At 39.2% G+C, this 21,530-nt stretch overlaps 1 protein-coding gene across 1 annotated transcript; it reads left to right on the top strand.

Moving 5' to 3' along the window:
- Positions 1–3,720: 3,720 nt before the first annotated feature.
- LOC141902018 (homeobox protein six1-like) lies at positions 3,721–20,710 on the top strand. Its single transcript, XM_074789686.1, has 2 exons — positions 3,721–4,274; positions 20,398–20,710. Exons 1-2 carry the CDS (start codon positions 3,721–3,723, stop codon positions 20,708–20,710), a joined length of 867 nt encoding a protein of 288 aa, XP_074645787.1.
- Positions 20,711–21,530: the final 820 nt, after the last annotated feature.

Below are 21,530 nucleotides of genomic sequence, written 5' to 3'. Positions count from 1 at the left end.
ACGATATATATTCATTAAATGCATCACTTTGAAAATAAAAATAAACAAATCATCTTTAATTTACTGCGAATACTGGGCATGTTAAGTATCAAAATTCTACGGAACGTTAGTTGGCCTGAAAATGTTACTTACTTATATGAAAGAACTCGATTCTAATTTTGCGATTATCAACATATTTTTCGGCCAATTTTCGTCAAAATTGAATACAATTTACAACAGGAACAAAGCAACTGACAATAAACAAATACATAAACGAATATCATATCGTTTTGATATGTTCCTTTTATGATAACCTTAGGTTGGAATATATCAACTCGAGATACCGGAACAACCCAAGTACAGTGAAATTCTCTATTCTAATGCGTAATAACAATGATCTTTCAAACCTTTCGAAATTCCTTCAGAAAGTTTATATACTCAGGCAACCTTAACTTATCATGTAATCCACATATCAATGTTTGTTCTATGTTATATTGTTTTCCGCCGTTTATGCTTGTATGTCGATTTTTTGTCATAAAAGTTTATAACTTTGGCAATAAATACATATATTCCAAATATGACATAAATATCATTCGAGAAAAAAAATTTTGAAATGCGACAAGAAAAATATTTCGACCTAAATTTTGAAGATTTTCAAGCCCTTTTTTTAGTTCTATCGTCAGTATTTGTTTATCGTTTTGAATATTCAAAAACATTTACCTAGGTAATTTATATAGTTTGTTTAGTTTTGACTTTTAACAAAATTAAAACGATCAGCCGAATGCCTAGAATCTAGTCTGTCACCACAAATAAACACGGGATACTTTCCGATAGGTCAGTTCCCTAATATTATCGACGATTGCATAGTCTCTCTTCTCATTGGTCGGCGCGTCACTTTACCCGCTGGCTGGTAGTTGCGACAAATTCCAATATGCGTCGCCACCGGCGTCGAGATAAAAGCTCGAATAAACATTGTTATTTCGCATTCCTATCATCGAAGTTACAATCTTGAAACTGCATCAAAAAACACCAGTGTAGAAAATCAAGGTGAGTACGTCAAATTTCGATTCTTCTTGGTTGATAATAGCTTTAAAAAACATTATCATTTATAGAAAACGGCTGCGATTCGCCATGATTACAACAATCAGTCAGTAAGCACCTTCCGTCGCATGTCTATAGGCGATTTGATAATCATTCTTGAGGATCTGATCATATTTGGAATACCGATAAATATCATGTATTGAGAAAAGATGAATGCGTACAAGGTAGATTTCTATTTTTTTTCATATCGGATGCAATAACGAATTTTCACGTCGAGGTTTATTTGCGAACGCTTCTCAGATTTTGGTGAAAATCTTTTAGTTTCGGATATCTCTGCAAACAAAATTAATGAATATAACGAACACAACACAACATCTGCGTGTTCTATCCGAATGTGTTGTCAGTTCATGCTCGTGATTCTTAATGAATTTGTTAATTCGAACCAGCCATTCAAAATGGAACATTTGTTTTTTGAAATATGTTGAAATATCTTGCGCAGAATCGTATCATTTTTTTCCATGTAATTTGCCTCCGACTTCATAAGATATTTTGATTATTCTCGTTTACGAGGAAAGTATTTGACATAATAAAAAAGACGTATTTCGTGAAAAAAGATTCGATCATATTCATCATTTTCTGATAAGAAAATTAGACAATCGTAAGAATGTCAAATAGGCCTACAGATATCTTTCGAGAATTGGTTAACCCGATACATTGTTTTCAACGTAAAAATACGCGTACAGCGGACATTGTAGCGATAGATTTCGTTTGAAAAACTTATGTCCACTTCATAATCGTTTTCGTAATTGGGTATGTACACTGAAATTTTAAATCGACTTACAAAAATCCTGACAGTTTGACCGGATCTTTTCCTAGTCGGTTTTCGCAAAGAAATTTATGATCGATCTTCCATCATAAGGACGAGTTGTATATTTCAAATCGTAATCACTCATAACAAGAGTTATTAATCAAAAAATTTAGAGGGGGAAATCATTGAAAAAATTAAGCTGAAATCATGAAGAAAAACTTGACCACATAAATATCTTTAATAGTAATACAACTAATATGTACATTCAAATAGAAAAATATATAATGAGTTATAATATTAGAGGGTGCCCAATGAAGCAAATTGCTTGCTAGTTTGGATTACCCGGATTGCACTGATTACAATGTGTCTTGGACAAAAACAATTTCCGTCATATATTTTTCTAGCTAAGTAGTGGGACTGATGTACTGGATAAGCGACGATTTTCTCGGGCTGTCGTGAGAAGAAAATGCGCTGAATTATAATTAGAAAGTGATGATGAGCGCAGCATTTCTCGACGTTTATTCCCACCGGCGTGGGGCTCGATATCCTGACTGCGGTCGCCGCAATTTGCAACGGAGGTGTCGGATATCGCGATGTTAATCTGCCCGGGTTGCGGAATATACCGCACAAACCTAAGTTAATAACGCCTCGGAAGTGACAGCAAATGCGATCATTCTTAGAACAAGCCGTCTAAGTTCTCTCTATCTTTACGTTATGATTTCGTGTGTATACGCGATTCTAATGATCATAATGACGAGCGTGTTTTACGCATTATTACAGTCGGTGCGCGAAGACCTCGTATATATAAGCCATCGTCATGGATTATATAAGAAAAGAAATAATTGCCTACCTCCGAATTCGTTGAAAAATTTTACTCACCCTTTTTCTATCATATAAATTAATTTACATTTCGTAAAGATTTCAGTTACCTGCGTCATAACAAAATATGATACAACTATTATTTTCGCGATTTTTGATTCGGTCTTTAATGAATTTCAAATATAATCGTGGAGCACTGATAACACTTTGCTCATAACATAAGTTGTATATGTCAATATATGTATATAAGTCACCAAAACCGCAAACAATCTAAAAATCGGTATGTTTCAAGAGACATTCGTGTCACCACCAGAATAACTTGTTGTCGTCGAATGCTTGATCGTAAATAGTTCCATTTTTTGGCCCTGGTGATTCCTTTTTTCGAAGCGTTAGTGTGTTTATATACCCTGAAATATTTGACGGGATATCAAATACGTTATAATGAAGTACTTATTGTTTCAAAATGTATGAACATATATCATTATTATTATTATTATTATTATTAGTACTACTATTATTATGAACAGGTTACGAGTACGCGAATTACTGATGCGCCATGCAGTGAGCCTCGAAAGTGCGATCAGCAGAACTATCATTGCATATAAATGGCGTCATTGTATACGGATAGATCGAGACCCATTTCCCAAAAATTGTCGTTTATTGGATTAATCTTGTAAAAATCACCTGTTATCAATGTTTTCGTGTTCCTTAATTCGACATAAATGTGTTAAGGGGTTCTAAAGTAATCCCGATTTACGTATTCAAAAGCGATATATATTCAAATACTCGCCCGAAGTCCTTACCATGGCAGATTGACACCTCCAATGGGATAAGGTTTCATTGAGTGACGTGGTTGCCAAGGGAAACAATTAGAACAAGCACTTGCGAATATCGACAGTGCCTAGGTCAACTGGCGCAGCCAATCAGCGCAGCTTAACGCGCCGGTGATGGCGCTGGTACATTTAACGAGCTTGTGCAAACTCACATGTCGGTTTGTTTTTCCAGATACGTGAGCCTGTTCAAGGAGCATGTTGACCGAACAAGTCCCATCTTCGTTTACACATACCAGTCCCATGCTACCATCATTCGGTTTCACCCAGGAACAAGTCGCCTGCGTTTGCGAGGTGCTGCAGCAGGGCGGCAATATCGAGCGTCTAGCCCGGTTCCTCTGGTCTCTACCGGCGTGTGAACATTTACATAAAAATGAAAGCGTACTCAAGGCCAAAGCAGTCGTCGCCTTTCACAGGGGTAACTTTCGAGAACTCTACAAGATAATGGAGATGAACAATTTCTCACCTCACAATCACCCGAAACTTCAGGCATTGTGGTTAAAGGCGCATTATATCGAAGCGGAGAAGCTACGAGGACGTCCACTTGGAGCAGTTGGAAAGTATCGCGTCCGCAGGAAGTTCCCTTTTCCGAGGACGATCTGGGACGGCGAAGAGACTAGTTATTGTTTCAAGGAAAAGTCTCGGGCGGTTTTAAAAGAATGGTACAATCACAACCCGTACCCGTCGCCGCGCGAGAAACGGGAACTGGCTGAAGGCACCGGACTGACCACGATGCAAGTTAGTAACTGGTTCAAAAACAGACGCCAAAGGGATAGAGCTGCCGAAGCTAAAGAACGGTAAGATTTTCCATTTTATACATCATTTTGGGGTTACGACATACATCCACTGAATAATTCGAACACCCAAAGCGACTACAAGGTGCATGACGTACATCTTCCATTGCATCCTTTCAAGTTTCGCACAACGTACATCATCGCTGCAACCATCCAAAATTTGCCACACTACCAATACGTTTCATTGACCACCTTATAGTTCGTTGGAGTGGAACAGAATATGTTGATAGTTTCTCACGAATTTTAGGGGATTAAATAAAAATCGTTATGGTAGACGGCATTTAAATATATAGGACGATTGAAATTCACCCAACTCGAATGAATTAAGTGACCTGTAGTCCCTTCTGATTTTTCGAAACCATCCATAATGTGTGTCGACATGTATCGAATATCCGCATTTGGTATCCACTTCTAAGTGTACTTTATATATATTCATGTATTTATACGTGTTTCAACTCTCTATTTCTATCGAGCCCGTCTAAAAACAAACAAAATGTGACTTGCCACATTCTAACCGTTCGGAGATAGCGGGAAACTATTGCAACGAACACAAACTGATGTTTGCATTAGTCAGGTGAATCTGACTATATCTCGCTAATCTGTTCGTATATAACCTCAGAAAAGCTTCCATGATGCTTGGTGGTCTGGTCATCCGTCAGTCCGTCGAAACCGTGCAAATAAACATATCAAAACTTCACCTGAACGTAGTTGTGGTCGGTCGGCGCGTATGGATAAATCTGTATACATATATATATATATATATATATGTATATATATGTATCTGTTTTGGATTTGTCCGTGGGTAGATGTTTGATTTACAAAAAATGCGATGTGTAATTTAGTGAGTGGGCATTGATAGGTCTCAGTACGATGTGGATGTTTGTGAAAAGTATTAATCCGCTCCCAATAACCAACATTTTCACCACTTTAAATCTTAGCTGGTCCACTGTAGTGCGGATGTGATTTCAAATATGCATGATTAGAAAAATAGACACCGTATACTAGATTTCCTTGATATGTTTTGACGTCTGCGTTGTGTAGGTCTAATAGAGGGATATGCGAAGAATTTTTGCCCTTCACCGCGTGAACCAAAAAATATAGAAAAAAAGGAGCCGGGCGTGGAATAAAACATATTGTATTCGCTCCCCTTTCATGAGATGCGTGTTGAAGATAAAAGCTACACAGCTTTATATCTGAATTACATATTTTCACAAAGTCTGAATCATTTATAAAGAAAACAATGAAAAAGCAAAATAGTGTCAGTGTAAGCCAAGTGGAAAAACTATGCAACGCTGAAACCAGATCTTATGAATACAACACAAGTCTAAAATTAGTACATAAACGGTTCGAACGATTCCGAGGGTATGGGGCCCATCCGGCTGAAGAAGATTACCTCTACTTTCATCATATACAGAATATCGCACGTATTTGTTTTCGCACGTATACAGTTATTGTTTTATATATACGCCATATATGTCATGCGCAGGTCCTTTTGATTGGGGTAGATTTCATTCTTGTCTACAAAGTTATTTTCCGCGGTGATAATGAAATATTTGAAGTAAGTCGACATTTGTTGCGAGTCGTTGTTCTCCAACTTGTTACCGTGCCCCGAAGGGCCAAGGTTCAATTGGCTACAAAGGGAAACGGAGTGTACGAGCGACGGCGAAGAGGTATCGAATTGCCCGGGGGAATGTGAGGCTTTTTTCGAAGGGTCGCTGCGACATAAGTGATTATATGCAATTTAGGAGTGCGAGTAATTCGATTAAGAGAATGAATGATGAAGTACACTTTTTCACATCAGTTTTACATAACATAAGTAAAGAAACTTTTTACATCTATTTGTTCTCATTTTACTGGTGATTTAAACAACCTTCAAACTTGTGAACTGTTCAAAAAACACGGGTTGGGTGTCCACTGCCGAACGGCCATTCACTGATTGCGTTATACAAATGTTTGCCATGACATAAGTTTGGTTCTCTAAAACATCTAATCTACAATCTTAAAAATGATAAGGATGTTTTTAACATTATGGAACCATGCAGCCTCTCTACCAAAACTCTTCAGGGCTGCGTCCGCAATTGTGAGTTAGATTCTACATTATATAGTGTCATATTTAGTTCATTTACAGCAACTAAAAACTCTAAGAGAAATTTGAAACTCATAACTGTGGTTGTGAAAGCGTGTGCGTCGTCGCCATCTTTTATCTAGGCGGTCTATACATGTGTCTATATCGTTGTTCGCTATATCATGGACAATGTCAGAAACTGAAATATTAACAAACTTCAGCAGCCAATCTATTGATCAATTAAGTATTTAATTAGGGAAATCAGCGTAATATGAAATACATAAACAACGTTCGGTAAGATTAACGAACCGAGTAGGCATCGGGTTACACTCAGTAGGATACTACAGGGACTCGCAATTATTGCCGTGAAACCGGACACCGTGGATTTACTAGGCTTTCCCCACGGTCGATTGTTCCGTCGTCGACAGCACGACCACAACCGCCAAATTATGGATGGCTTTGGGGTATTAGGCTCCGACTTCAACTCGATAAATTGATCGTTTTAGCAACGACGTTTTTCTCCCTGAATTTTAGATGATCGTTCGGATGATATCCGGTTTCGTATCGGCCAAGATTGATACGCTTCGCTAAGTGCGATGGCACACACAATACCACACACACCACCATCGACAGGCTGCCCTCGCTTAGTTGGCATTCTAATCGGGGTTCGGTGTAGTTTGCATCAAAATCTGTATGCCAGTGTTCCGATATATACACAACACGCCGAGCGACACAAAAAAATCCGCCATATTTACTCCGCGACACCGCGCTATCGCACATACGCACAGCATCAACTATGATTCATATAAGTACACATGCATATTCTGCCACTTATGTGCAAGATCGCGCGAACAATCAGCCAAAATAGTCACCTCTTCAGAGGCTGCTTCATAAAGCGTATAGAAATAGCACATATACGTATATTGTATGCGTTATGGCTTAGAGGCATTTTCACGGAAAATGAAGAAAAAAATAACAGCAGTTAATATATCAGCAGTTAATCGGAAGGACGAGAATGAGGACATCCTTAACGTTTGAAATCGATAGACTGGTCATATTTTTTTCGGCCCATACGTTTATTGTAAAATGTTATGTTCATGCACAATTTGAAACCCCAGTCGGTGCCCAAATATTCGTATATATTTTAGAACCGAATGTGTGAGAGCTTGATATAGTAAACATGAGCCCATATTTTCACGTACATATACGCGGGAAAAATATGACACAGCCTATTTACAGATATTGTTGACTGTAATGCTCTACTGCAGTACAAATATGATACTTAATTTTTCCGTCTCACAGTTCATATGTACTTCCAATCAAAAACCGATAAATACAAAAAAATGCTTTTGCTATAAAAGACTGGAATAGTCGGGAGCGTTTTCTTTTGGCTGTGTTTGATATCATTGTAGAAAATGTAGTTTGTCTTGTTGCAAGAAATCACAAAATCTGGTCATAATCCCCGTTGTTTTTCTTATAAACTGATTCCTTTTCGAACGTCATCATTATATCTATCTTTATGAACCATGAATTTTGAATTGAACGAATTTCTATCGGTGTACCGTTCGTTCAACCGTGGACATACTAACATAAGCTAGTTTATACGTCCATGGTTCAACCAACCTTCCTTCTGCGTGTAATACATGAATGTAGGTTAGTCAGAGATCTTCCGCTCTCTCTCTATCTCGCTCTCTCTTTCTCTCTCTCTCTCTCTCTCTCTCTCTCATTCTCCATGGGTTGGAAAGTTTTCTTCATTAGCATTTTTGAGTGACTGTTTTGCATAACTAGTTGCAAACGCACGCATAACGATATAATTCATCACAGAGGCATATCAGGTAGGGGCAGGTCGATTCATTCGCATTTACAAAAATCTGAATTCTTTAGGAAAATATGTATAATTAGGTTAAGTACGCGTCTACCAAAAGTACAAAGTATATGCATTAGTATAAAGGTTGCGATGTCCGCTGTTGTTCCTATTTAGCTAAACTAATTTTGGGGGTCAAGCGATTCATATGTACGCGAGATACATTACCGGCAAAAATTTATAAAGACTATCATATAGTCTTTATTGATCTTTGATACTGGTCATACAGGCGTATCTTTTTCCTAGAAAGTCACCCTCTATTCGGCGAATTTATCGATTCCGTCTTCGTATTACCGATAACATTTTTAATTAAGTGATAAAAATGATCGACGGATGAGGCGTCAAAATCGCGATTATGCCTCAATATCGCTCATCGGTTTATCGCGCTATACGCGCGTCTTCGCGATGTTTTGATGAAAAACGGAAAACACGTTTATATGCCCAAACATGTGAACGAAATAATAACAAACCCTGCAGCTGTGCCACGTGTATATATATATATAAAAACATATACAAATATGTATATATGTGTATAAGAAAAAAAATGAATACATTTCGAAGATAGAAATAATCGCGGGCAGATAACCAATTCCTTGCGAAAACAGCCCCAGTTTCTTCGTTACATTCTTCTTCCTTATATTATTTTATTCATTAGGCAAAATTGTCCAAAAATGTCGCATCAAAATGAAAAAATGAAAATGATTTTTATTTCCATTTCTCAAAACAATCGGCAGTCCGAAAATAGTTTTCAGGTCTCAGGAGAAAATGACTAGTTCCTTCGTTACATTTTTCTTCCTAATACCATTTTATTCATTATGCAAAATTGTCCAAAAATGTAACATCAAAATGAAAATGAAAATTGACTTTATTTCCATTTCTCAAAACAATCGTCAGTCCGAAAATAGTTTTCAGGTCTTAGGAGAAAATGACAAAGGACTCAGCCGTCGAAAAATATGTTGCAGATAAATCAGCTTGTTATCGCCGAATTTTGCTTGATGCATATGCGCGTATGTATGTATATATATTTCGGTTAGGTGGAGATCGACGCCGAAGTCGAACAGAGCTCCGAGCGAATAATAATGACGAAGAGAGAGATGTCATCAATTAGTTTTGTTAGGTGCTGCAGCAAACCGTATCGAATGACGTGTTTGCCTGCGTGGCGAATATACAATTATAAAAGTATTGTAACGCGATACGGCTGAATTCGGCAGAATTTTAACTGTTTAAATCGTATCGGGTGTTGGCGACTTGCACGCGAATTCTTAGTGTCTCGAATCAATTCGACGTCGATGATGATAATAATACAAAACGCCGTATACACGGGTGTTACGATTTATCTGTTTTTTTACATATTGGAATGGCAGAAACAATAATGTACGGGCAAATTGCCTATCAAAGCAGCGTTAGCACCCTCATCCGAAGATACATGCCGATTTTCAAAATACGAATAACAGCTATATATCGCATGGTCGCGTGTCCTTTTTCTAGCGTGTTAACCGTACTTGCTTTGGTTATTCGATTATCACATAGCTTTTCTCACTGGTATCTTCTAATAATCCGCCCTATCTCAAGATGAGCCAACTTGCTAAACGCTGCGTACACAATTTATTATTCCTGGTATATAGGCCCTACCAGAAAAAAATATTTATATATATTCTTTAATTTAGTTGGGGTCTATTTCGGGAATTTTGTCGATTTGAATTTGATTGCGAATTTGAAGATGGCGTTATCGCAGTTACGTTTTTCTCTCCTCATTACGATACAAAATTATCCCATCTCGTGTGGTAGAATTCATGTCGAATAAATGAATACCCATGGGCAGAAACGAAAAAAAATATATCAAAAATAAAGTCTCTACCGACAATGGATATAGAGAAAATTATGGAAATCGTTTCTTCAAATTATTGCATCATTGCATCATATATATAAAAGAAATTCACAATTTAGGTAGAATCTTTATCGGAAATGCTAATTCTTGAGCATTTACGAACGCAGTAACCATTTAAATAATTGAAAATTCTATGCATAATTAGAATTACTTAGTGTATTAAAGGTTCTTTAGCAAAGCTATTTTCTGTCCTATTCTCGAAGAATGGTAGACGTCGGAAAGAGTGATACTTAACTAACACCTTGGAATACATAAACTGGAACTGACTTTATTTCTACACACACCTATTTATATACCACAGATTCAAGACAGGTTGAGACATGGAAAATGATACAAAAACAAAGGTGACGAGTAGTGACATGACAGAGAGACAAACAACGATTAACACATTCTGATGCAGACAAACGGTCTCAGAGGACAATGAGTAATTAGATGGAGACATAAAACAATAAAGAAATATGAAATATAGATGAAATATGTATAACAATTATCAGTGACATTTAGTGTTGTTAAAGTTCTTCTGAACGCGTTAGGGATTTACGCAGACGTCTTTTCTGTAAACGTTGAAATACCCACCGAGGTATTTCGTTTGGTTGTTTGTTTTTTTTTTTGGCTGACGGATCCGAACACTCGTCATATTCGGAGATGAAAAGACACCAGCGAAAACGTGAAACAATTTCGAAATATTAGTCGTATTACACACACACGAAGGCTCTCAGACAGAGGGTTTTATATTTTTTTGTTGTTAATATGAAAGTTGGTTATAATTCAACAGTTATATACAGGTGAAACGGTTTTCATGGTCGTGCAGCGATTATGATTATGAAAAAATAATGCCCCTATCAAGAGTAAAATCCAACAGTTGGTATTGAAGCGTGTATTGCATATCCCTTCATTCGCTTTACGATCGAATATCATTTATTCTATTTATCAATCACGAAAATTGCGAAAAAATGTTTGCTTCCACAGTTCCGCGTTATGCAGGCCTACCTCCGTCGGAAGTATGGGAAGGGTCATCGAATAGAGATAGATGAGCTCAATCGAAATGCTTATGGAATTGATTATAGGTTTCGGTTTTAATACGTGAACAAGCCAGGCGGAATTATGGGATGGCGGTGTTTTTATTTTTCACCGCTGCTTAAATACATACATTACTGAACTATAAATACGAGTCAACCGCCACTCGACTCACATATACATCGATTGGAAACCTTATAGCCAATTCATCATTCGACGATTATAAGAATTCGAAATCATTCGAAACCAAAAATTTAATGTCGAACCGAACGGAATTTTCCAGGTTTTGTTGACACGCCTAGGTCTATATACAGTTTTACATCGTTCGTCTGATTAACTGTTACAGTGTGACGCGACGATATTCGATTCTTGTACCCTGAAAACTATCAAACGCAGTCGCAGTGACAGGCCGTGCGCGTATTGTTTATAGGTAAAGTACCAAACGTTTCTAATGCTCATCGATTAGAATCCAGCCAGCACTTGGAACGTATATATATATAAGTCGGTGAAGTTGTTTGTGATACAGTTTTATACAGTTTGGGGCGATGCAAATATACATCGATCGCCTGAATCATGTACCTAACCGACTTCGACGCTGCTCTCCACCCCGTTTTAACAAAGTTAACAGCGGTTTCGAATTTAACAATCGACAATTTTGTCGATAATAGCTGCACACTTTGACTTTGATATAGTTACGAACTAAAGTTTACGCTCGATTTTTCTCGGTGTTAACTGTCACCACGCCCACCTAGTCAAGTTGACTGACATACATATATTTGCGATATTTATTAAGTATTTAGAGTGTTATACGCATCGTGTTCTATCTTTTTTTGCATTCAATACAGTTGAAAAGTATATCGCGTTCAACAGCTGTAGAAAAGAAATACACCGCATCGGAAATATCATTGAATGCAATCTCCGATGTCAGTAAATGTTCACTTATGCATATATTCGATGTCACCTTTAACCGGATGCTGTAGTTATAACGCGCGGTGCATGCTTGGCGCCAAAGGGAACAAACCGACTGTACGCGTTCGGTTTCGAACAGTCTGGGTGTCGCGGCGTGAGTACGAACCCGGCGAAATTGAAATTGAAACCCGACGTGACTAAAGATTACACGTAAATTGCATTCGAACTTTTGGCCCAAGCATCGACGACGACGTTTGATTAATCGAACGCATGTGTACGGCCTCTGACTGGATCCGATTGCAAATTACATCGCGGTTCCAGCTATTTGGTCACATTATGTAAACTGAGATTAGAATAGAGTCCACAATCAGTTTATATAAATTGTGTATCCAGCTACTTGGCTCCGGGTTGACAGTTTCGCTCGACAACTATTATGTAGTGATTTCGTCCGTGCGCATGATCGATCGAAAATGTTTGTTTGATATATAATTATTTGATCTGAAATCTGCGTTTGATAACGGGAAAGACCTCGCTCGATATGTCGTAGAACGCGGCGCGCGCGCGTGGACCTTGCCTCCGCGCTACCTGTCGCGCACGGCGAATGTCGTTATGAGCTCATCAAAGTACGCTATCCCACCCCGTGATAATCCGGTTCCGATACCGATTCACAATGGCTCGGCGATGTTAAATTGTCGAGTTCACTGTTTGATGCGTAGTTAACAAGATTGAGTACATCCCTCGGCTATTGTCGCGCAACCGGGCAGAAAATTGCGACTTTTGACGTCGTCTCCGGGGAGGCTGTTATCAAACTGTCGAGAATCGAAGCGGCCGGTGCTATCCCCGGGCTAGCCGCCACTTGTTAAACAAATTAAGCGCTTATGTACGAAGATATGATAAAACAGGGAGTCTAAAACCAACAGGCCAGCACACATGAGTCGTGCGTCGAACGAGTCGGCGACACATGCCCGAAAACCCAATTAACGAAATATTGAAAAAATCTTCACTCCCCACACTGCCGGTACGCGGCACGTGTAACTAACTGCTTGATTTGCGGAACAAAAGATTTTTCCGCTTAAATTTGATCAATGAAAATGATACACACGACGGAGCGTCCTGATTAATGAAGGACCACCCGATTGGAAAATCAGATTTGAATGAAAATAAGAATGCAGCAGAAGTTGATAAGGTCCGTACGAACCGCGAAAAGAGCAACCAGGTCTAGGATAACCAAATGATCACCATTGAAATCATTTCAATCCCCATACATCTGGCATGTATGATTCAAAAGGCAAAATCCTTTTGTAGCACAATCATCTTCAAATGTAATTTAAAAGCCATGCTTGTATCGTAAAGAAGTTTGAAATCCTTCAGCACGATGTTCAAAAAGTATATCATGAACCGACAACAGAATCTTTTTCGCCTTTCAATTTCGCAGGGTCTGAAACACCTGCCGATATCCCGTACAGATTCGTGTTATTATAAAGTATACCGAATGCTGCAACAACACTGTTTAATACGATTTGGGTTATCCCTACATCTTAGATCTTTTTTCCGATTTACTGGCATTTGTTGTGTCAACCAACAAAGTCTGATAACGATATGCCATTTTCTAGAACTGTTTATCCTTCTGTTTATTCATGTAAAGTACTGATACGGTAGTTGGATGGGTAAAATCGGTTATATTATTCCCATTGCTTAGAATGCCGGTTACAAAGATCAGGGAGGCATCGATCTTCGTAACAATCCGGCCTTCATGTGGGTTCGAGTCACGGTGGCGACAGTCCTTCCTCTAAGGAGAAGAAAAATGAAAACTCGCATTTATGATGCTCGGAACGACGCTCAATATGTTGAGAAGATAGAGGTGAGCGATGAGTGACAATACACATATATGACTGGATATTTTGAAAATTAGAACCCAAACAAATAAACGAAATAACAATGGAATTCGTGGAAATGTTCTCATTCAGCCGCCCGGTTTTCACCCATTATATAACTACCGGGGCCCTTCACCGATTCAATTCCGACCTCAACCTTATTGAACCAATCTGTTTTAAATGGTTGTTATCACTACGAGTGTAGCTTCATAAATAGTCCATCTCATGTTTTACCAACCAAATCGGTTTAATCATGGACTTTTAGAGGCCATTGTTTAATCAGTTGGTTTAGGGGTTTAACTCGGTCAAAAATACCTATATAGATTTGGCCTGTTTTTGGTCTTCCCTTTCGTACGTCTATGCGGATTTAGAAAATACATCGGTTTGGCTCATTTCATTCGTTTCTATCTCTTGAACGTGAACACAGGGAGGTGGGGGAGCCTCGCTGGTGAAAGTAAAGAAGCAATGGTAAGTCGTTCTGCAAACGGAAGCTCCGAGTCTGTTTTCATCGGTCAAAAACCGGAAATGCTACCGGTGTCCAGCGGCGTCCGTATTGAGCGCGCATACCATTGTTTTATTGGTTAAACCCCCCAATGTAATGGTAGACTACAACGCACTTCAGGCAAATAACACCGAAAGTTATTGTCCATGCTACCCGATCCGACTAATGTGCCTCGGCAAATATTAACCGACAGCTTATAAGCGTGCGTGTCAATCTTACATGACAGGAACCTTTATCCCGGCGTCAAATCCAACAAAACCGATTCAAACCATTAACAGACATTTACACTGGATCTCACGGCACAATTTACCTTTATTACTCAAGACGTGTCAATAAGAATGGTCGCGTCGTCTCCGACAGATGCTTTTTTGACTAGCGCGCGGGCTTCAGATGGCCCACTACGAACCAACACAGACAAAACACGTATTTGTATTATTACCCATGCACACACACACAATGGATTGTAATGTCTTATGACAAGCTAAAGCATTTTCTACCACATTATTCTCGATTTCATGCTGCTGACAAAAATTCACCGGTGATGAGGCCTCAGGACTTCTTTTCTTCGCTGGCGAATTATTCACCGCGGATCGGGTTTCCCAGCGCGAAATAGATCGTTCCAGTGAATTTGGTCCAGTTAATAGAGATCAGAACTTAATTTGCATCAGCTTTCACCGAGGCTTATTAGATCCAACTCCAGCTGCCAATCATGATCTATTCTGTAACCGTATATCCCCGGCGATTTAGGTGCCCCAGACAGATGGTAAGTGTATTTAGAGAAGTGCAGAATACAACATACACGCGAATGGTCGCCGTCGTCCGCCTCGTTATATTGACTCAAAATCTTAGCCGGATCCGTAAATACAAATAGAAAATCCACGAGTTCGGGCGCTGAATACCGCGGGGAAATGGGTGCAATGCTTTCAGTTTCGATGCATTTTTGGACCACCTGCAGGGAGCCAGTTGCTTCTTTTCCCATCTGTTTATCTCTGACTGACGTACGCTTGTCAGATGATGGTTGAAAGGCTTTACTTATCCGTCATTCTAATGAACTTATTCTCCTGTCTTACCAGAATATATTCTTAAGATTAGCTCTTTTCAAAATAATCTTTTCGGCAATTAGCCTTTAGCGCGGCTGGGAGCAGCTATTGGAAACCCCGATTATTACGTACATGTTCAGAAAAAAGTGACAGCATGTGTGGCAAAATGCACATGCGACAAGGGTTATTCTATGCACACATATCAATGTTTTTCTAGGATTTGATTCACCTAGATCTATGTAAATATATAAAGCCTATATCACCCGAACGCTACACCATGACAAGTTCGAGTATTATTGATAAAAGTATTTAGCCAGTTCGTTGCTAGGATGTATACATGTTGAAACCATATGCACGGTTATGTTTGATAGAAACTGCCAGCCTGTCAGATAAAATTAGTGGTAGGCACTCACCTTGTCAGACATCAACTCAGCAGGAACTGACAAACATGACATCAGAGAAGCCAAAAGAAACAATCCCAACTATGAAAATTAGCCCATTCGTAAATAGGCAAACGAATAGGAAATCGCCAACCGGGATCGCCCTGGTGGCAAAGCCGACTAAGATCTTATTGACTGATATAAATCATCAAGGTCATTTTTTCGATGACATTGTGCAATAGGGTATGGCGTACCAACATATGCCTGCTATCGCATCAGTTGGTATTCGTAATTTGTTCATTTTTGGTCAGTTTCGTTCTTGAGTTATATCAACATCATCATGCAAGCCACCAAAAAGAATTTATATTGACTTTTTACCCCTCGCTGGCAGTCGCCGTGGGGTACTGACATCACCATAATCCTCCGTCCGTCTTATCAGAGGGCGTTAGATTTTGGAGTAGAGCCTTATCATGTTTACGTGGATGGACGTATTGGATTCTAACATCGTTCTACCTAATTTCGCTATACGGTCTACAGCATTGTGGCTGGTCTTAATACTTTGTATTCGAGTTGGGGTGGAACGGGAATAATCCCTATCGTATGTATATATAGGTCTTCCGAGATGGCTGCCACAGCCATGTTTGTATGCGGTTACAGGTATAAGGGAATGAGCCCTATTGCTTTTGACTTATGTAAATCGCCCAAGATTGCCGCCAATGCCATATTTTAGGAGGCCATGTTCCTAGAATTCGGGTATCGTTCCTTGTTTCACTCCATAGTTTTGGACCAATTATCTGATAACTTTGTATTTGGGTTACGGGTGGGGGGGGGGGGGGGGGGGTGAGAATGAGCTCTTTTATTTCTTCACTTATCTGGGTCATACAAGATGGCCGCCAAAGCCGCATACAAATGCGAAATATGCATGGTCTACAGTTTGAGACAGGCATCTCGATGTGAACGATGTGTCATGAAATATGTGCTGGACACAAACAATATAGAACGTCTTTGACTTGTACTTCCTAAAACGAATTCAGAATATGAAGTTACTAACTGGTTTATTCCGAAACAAGAAAAACACTGTTCGTTTCATGAAACAATAAGAAACACTGTTTCGATTGCTGTGTGCGATGTCAGAGTGGCTAAACAAGAAACACCGCCACACAATATCCGATCAGCGAGCGGATCATGTGATACATAAAAATCGCCCCCATTTTGGTATTGTTAGATGAAATTACTGTTTCTTTGGTATGTTCCGAATCAAACATGGAAACGTATCAATTCGAAACGAGTTTCTCGTCTTGTTTCATGGTTTTTCGTGCTATGTGAGTCTGTGTATTTTGTTTTCATGTGTTGAAAAAAACAAGTGAATCAATGCCTCCCCTCCGAAAGCTAATATACTTTTCCATTCAAGGCGTCACTCAATCTAATTCAACTAGCTATAAATGCACATAAATAAATGTCCCCCTAAGATATGATATATAACATGACATATGTGTCGTACAGATATTTTCATGTAATTTGATTATTTCGCACAAATCCCGCAATTCAAACAGTCGTAGCTACGGGTGCATGTTAACGATTTTTGATCGCGCATTAAACATTGGTTAATAACACATTGGTTAAATGAACCCCACGTATGCAATATCTTGGAAACACGGGAACATAATCGTATGACCATTTCTCGTAATATCTCGGTTTATCGCGTTCATCGCGTGATTTCGTTCTTTTCGTGTTGATGACTTCTGATCGCCACTTATCGGTGGCTATGATCGACGTTTCGTTATCATTCGCGCCGGGTTTAACATTTAGATTATCATCGATCCTGACGTTCGGATGACATCGCGTTGTATACAAACATTGGTTTTGATTGCCGTAGTATAAATTATAAAACGATGTAGCCTTCTCCGGTTCGCACACCGATGATGTACACTACACGTCTTTACCCGTCAAAATTCTGATGCGCCATCAACAACGATTCTTGTAATTGCTGTTGATTTTCAGGCGCGGATATGGCGCAAATTTATTGTAATCGGAGCCGCTCATTGATAAAATCTTTCGCCGATAAGCCCTTCGTTTATAGCACATTGAAGGCAAACATACCACGCGCAGTGCATGTATGAGAAGCCTGCTTACATGCGGATGGCGGGATTTCGGTATTCGAAAACATACCGACACGCATCAGCCCATCTCGATCGTGACCCGAACTATTGTTGCGAACTATCATTCGCCTAATATATGTGACCGAATATCATATATATATAGATATACATGACGCGAGGTGACCTGTCAAGATAAGCGCAAGAACGGATAGAATGACGCTATCGTAAATACTCGATAACGAACGCGTGAATACATAAACCGAGGTAGTTAATTCGGTAACTGATATACAGGCTGATTTACTAAATGTTATCATTTCTAGCTGATATCATCAGCGCGAGTAGAGGTGCCCAAAATGATTATTTTGACGTACGCCGATCGGGTTTAAAGTTCTCGGAAAACGTGTATGCGTAACATGTTATTTCTTCAGTGTCCAGTCAGCCCCAGATTTGAATTAAGATCCAGGACCCCGAACTCATCCTTATCTCTAAGTTTTGGAACCGCCCACTATGGGAATACCTTTCGAGATGGTCGGGCAGGCCTGGTAGGCACGGAGAATCGTCGACCTGTGTAATATGTGTGCAGTTAGTTATTGGTTATCGATTGTACTCAATGATCATTTCTACATTAATTCATGACGAAATGGATGAAATATTCATCCAGATATCTTGGAACTTAAGGATCTTCTGACTATCGCGAGATCGGTTGTTTTAAGACAACTCATCCGGCTCTTCGATTTTTGCTCGCTATTTTTCCCCAGTTCGCGGCAATCTCCGCGGTAACGCGTATCGGTTGTCAATCAATACGTGATCAGAGGATTGCGAGACAAATTCATGAGTCTTCTCGGTTTTCGCTAGGCGATCGAAAGTCGTCTGTTTAGTCATCGTTGAACTATTCAGTCGCGTTCAGTTATTACATTGTGCGCACGATAATCTGAATTGCGAACAAAAAGAGAGTGAAAGTGAGAACTCTAATATATAGACCGTATAGCGACTAAAAGGTCGGTGCTTTTGTACCATTAGCATTGGTTTTCGATTTTCGTGTTCGCGCGGTTTTAAATTGCTGTTGAATTATTGTGATTACATGAGTTTTAACTTATGCGTCTGTGATTTTTGTGCAAAATTTTAAATTACGCGCACTCACCGGGTATCGAACTCGGGATACATAAAAAGCAAGTGTGCTAAACAGTTGGCCATTAGAACTAGTCTTGGCCATTGGTTGCACAGCTTGCGGTACTAAGCCTTTGGTACAACCATGAACTATATGGTATACGATGGTAAAACCATATTCAAAATTGGTAAGATGGCGTAGCTCCGCTGACGTCAAACTGCGAGAACCAACCGTAATACCCACCAAGAGAGAAAATACACGTGGTTCCTTCGCTGTAAAAGCAAAGGCGCTGACGAGGAAGACAAACTAATTTAACAAATTATTCAGTAGATCAATCATGTTGTATGAGATAATTCGATACGCCATCATTTCCTGCTGACAACATAGCTAGAGTGGTCGTAAATTGTATTTCGGCTGATGGTGAAAGTTGATAAGTTGTCAACAGACAATGTAACGGTTAATAGGAAATGGAACGCACGATTTCGCCGCAAACCCATGCCCGAGACTTGTCTGGCAGCTGCTAACGTAAATGATAGAAAATGTCGATAAAACTAATTCACGTTTCGAAAATGTGTTATTATGTGACATATTGTGACAAGCGCTCAAACATAATTCAGTATTTAAAGCAATGTATTTTTTCTCATCGATGTATAAAAAGGAACAATTAAGTTCCCTCTCATTGTAATTTAGATCGTAAATAAAAATATGTATAACATCAAACTACAAACGTCTTCAGCTAAAGAATAAACATCCAGGGTCCAGTTCCACAGTTCCGAGTTAAGATTCAACTCTTAGTTAACTCATTGAAAATGAACTAACTTTAACTCTAACTCACAACTGTGGAACTGGGTCCTGTTTATTGTTGGGCGTTGGAATCTATCCTTTACTTTGCCATTTCGTGAAATGAATATTGTCGTTATATTATATAATTGCTCGATAACCAGTCTCATATACCACAGGCCAATGTTGCCCAAAAGTTGGCTAGAGTTAACCAGTGGACACACATCATAGTGACAATTGAATTTGCATTGTTACCATGATATGTGTCTGACAGTTAACTCTTGAGCAACCGGCCCCAGATTTAAAACAATGGGATTAACTCAATTGATTAATATTTGTTAAAAATGGTGGTCCATAAAATCGGCTCCTTATGCCATTTTGTAACATCGTCGAAGTTACCGGACCAATATCCTCCGTTTGACAGTTTGACTCACAGTTCATTACCGATATGAAAAACTTTACAGCACATTTCAAGAGAAAATTATGCAACCAACGTCTCGTGGCAGTAATCTGATGTGTAATGTGTAACCCGAAATTATCATCTCTGTAACCGTTTTTAATGAGATTGTTTTAACGCGCCGAATAAATTATGTTTTTCAGTGAACACCAGACAGCACATTCAAGCGACGGGATGCTCTCCGACGGTGACCGGCGTGACGAGAAACCTCAATTCCCTCCGGACGTGAAGCCGAAAATCGAGGACGACCTCAACCACAACCATAATCATAACCACAATCATGCGTATCCGGAGTTCCACACGCGATCGCCACCGCTCGTATCCAATAGCGTGAACTCTATGATGACTTCCGCCAACGGAAGCGCGGCCGCATCGGCTGCGCAAAGTGCAATAGGACTAGGGAACCGTAGCGACGCTGGCGGGGGGATGCTGCCGGACTATCAACGGGCTTTGTGACTAGAGATGCATCCTCACAAGTTACTGATGGATACTTTTGATATTCAATGAGTGTACATATTTAAATGATGTTATATATATTATATTATGTTATGTTATAGGCGTGAGTCTGTATGTCAATGTATAAGATTTCTAAAATACTTATATAAATGAAGAAATAGATGTTTAACGACAGGGATGACGTATACAGTAAACAGGGTATTTATATATAGTATAATGGTATTTAGATTGGTTGGGTAAAAATGAACCGTATCTGTGAAAATGGGTTTGATTATTGATTATGACAGCCGCCGTCGGGCCGTTTACGTATGTTGTACAACGCAATGACGATAAAGACTTGGTGCATCACCAGAAATTGAAAATCGCTTATATTTGATGCAATGTCAAAATAGAATGTATACTTGGTGCATCACCAAATTCGAATTTATGCTTTAATCAGATGATCTGAATGTTGTAAATTATGATTCAAAATGTAGGGTTTTCACTTTTTAAAATCACCGATCAAGTCCTGTATGCCTAGTATTCGAAATAATTTCTTCTACTCTGTAAAAACTTTCTGAACCATTTAAGTTAGGTATCTAGGCCATGGCATATACTGTTTTGACACTTAGTTATAAACCGATAATTTGATTTCGGTCAATTCAATGCATGCTCCACAGGATTTTCGAACCTGATGATATCGCTAGAGTATACCGCGGTTTATGTGAGAAAAGTAAGCTGGCATGCCGTATTTGCAGAACCCGAATGAATTTCCAATGTTGTACCGAAGAAGAAAATCAGGGACTAGATACAATGCGATTTCAGACGATTGTACTATATC

The sequence above is a fragment of the Tubulanus polymorphus genome, chromosome 1 (genome assembly GCF_964204645.1).
Source record: "Tubulanus polymorphus chromosome 1, tnTubPoly1.2, whole genome shotgun sequence".
NCBI classification, from domain to species: Eukaryota; Metazoa; Nemertea; class Palaeonemertea; order Tubulaniformes; family Tubulanidae; genus Tubulanus; species Tubulanus polymorphus.
The sequence above is the reverse complement of the archived record's forward strand: the minus strand, read 5'-3'. Positions and strand labels throughout refer to the sequence as shown.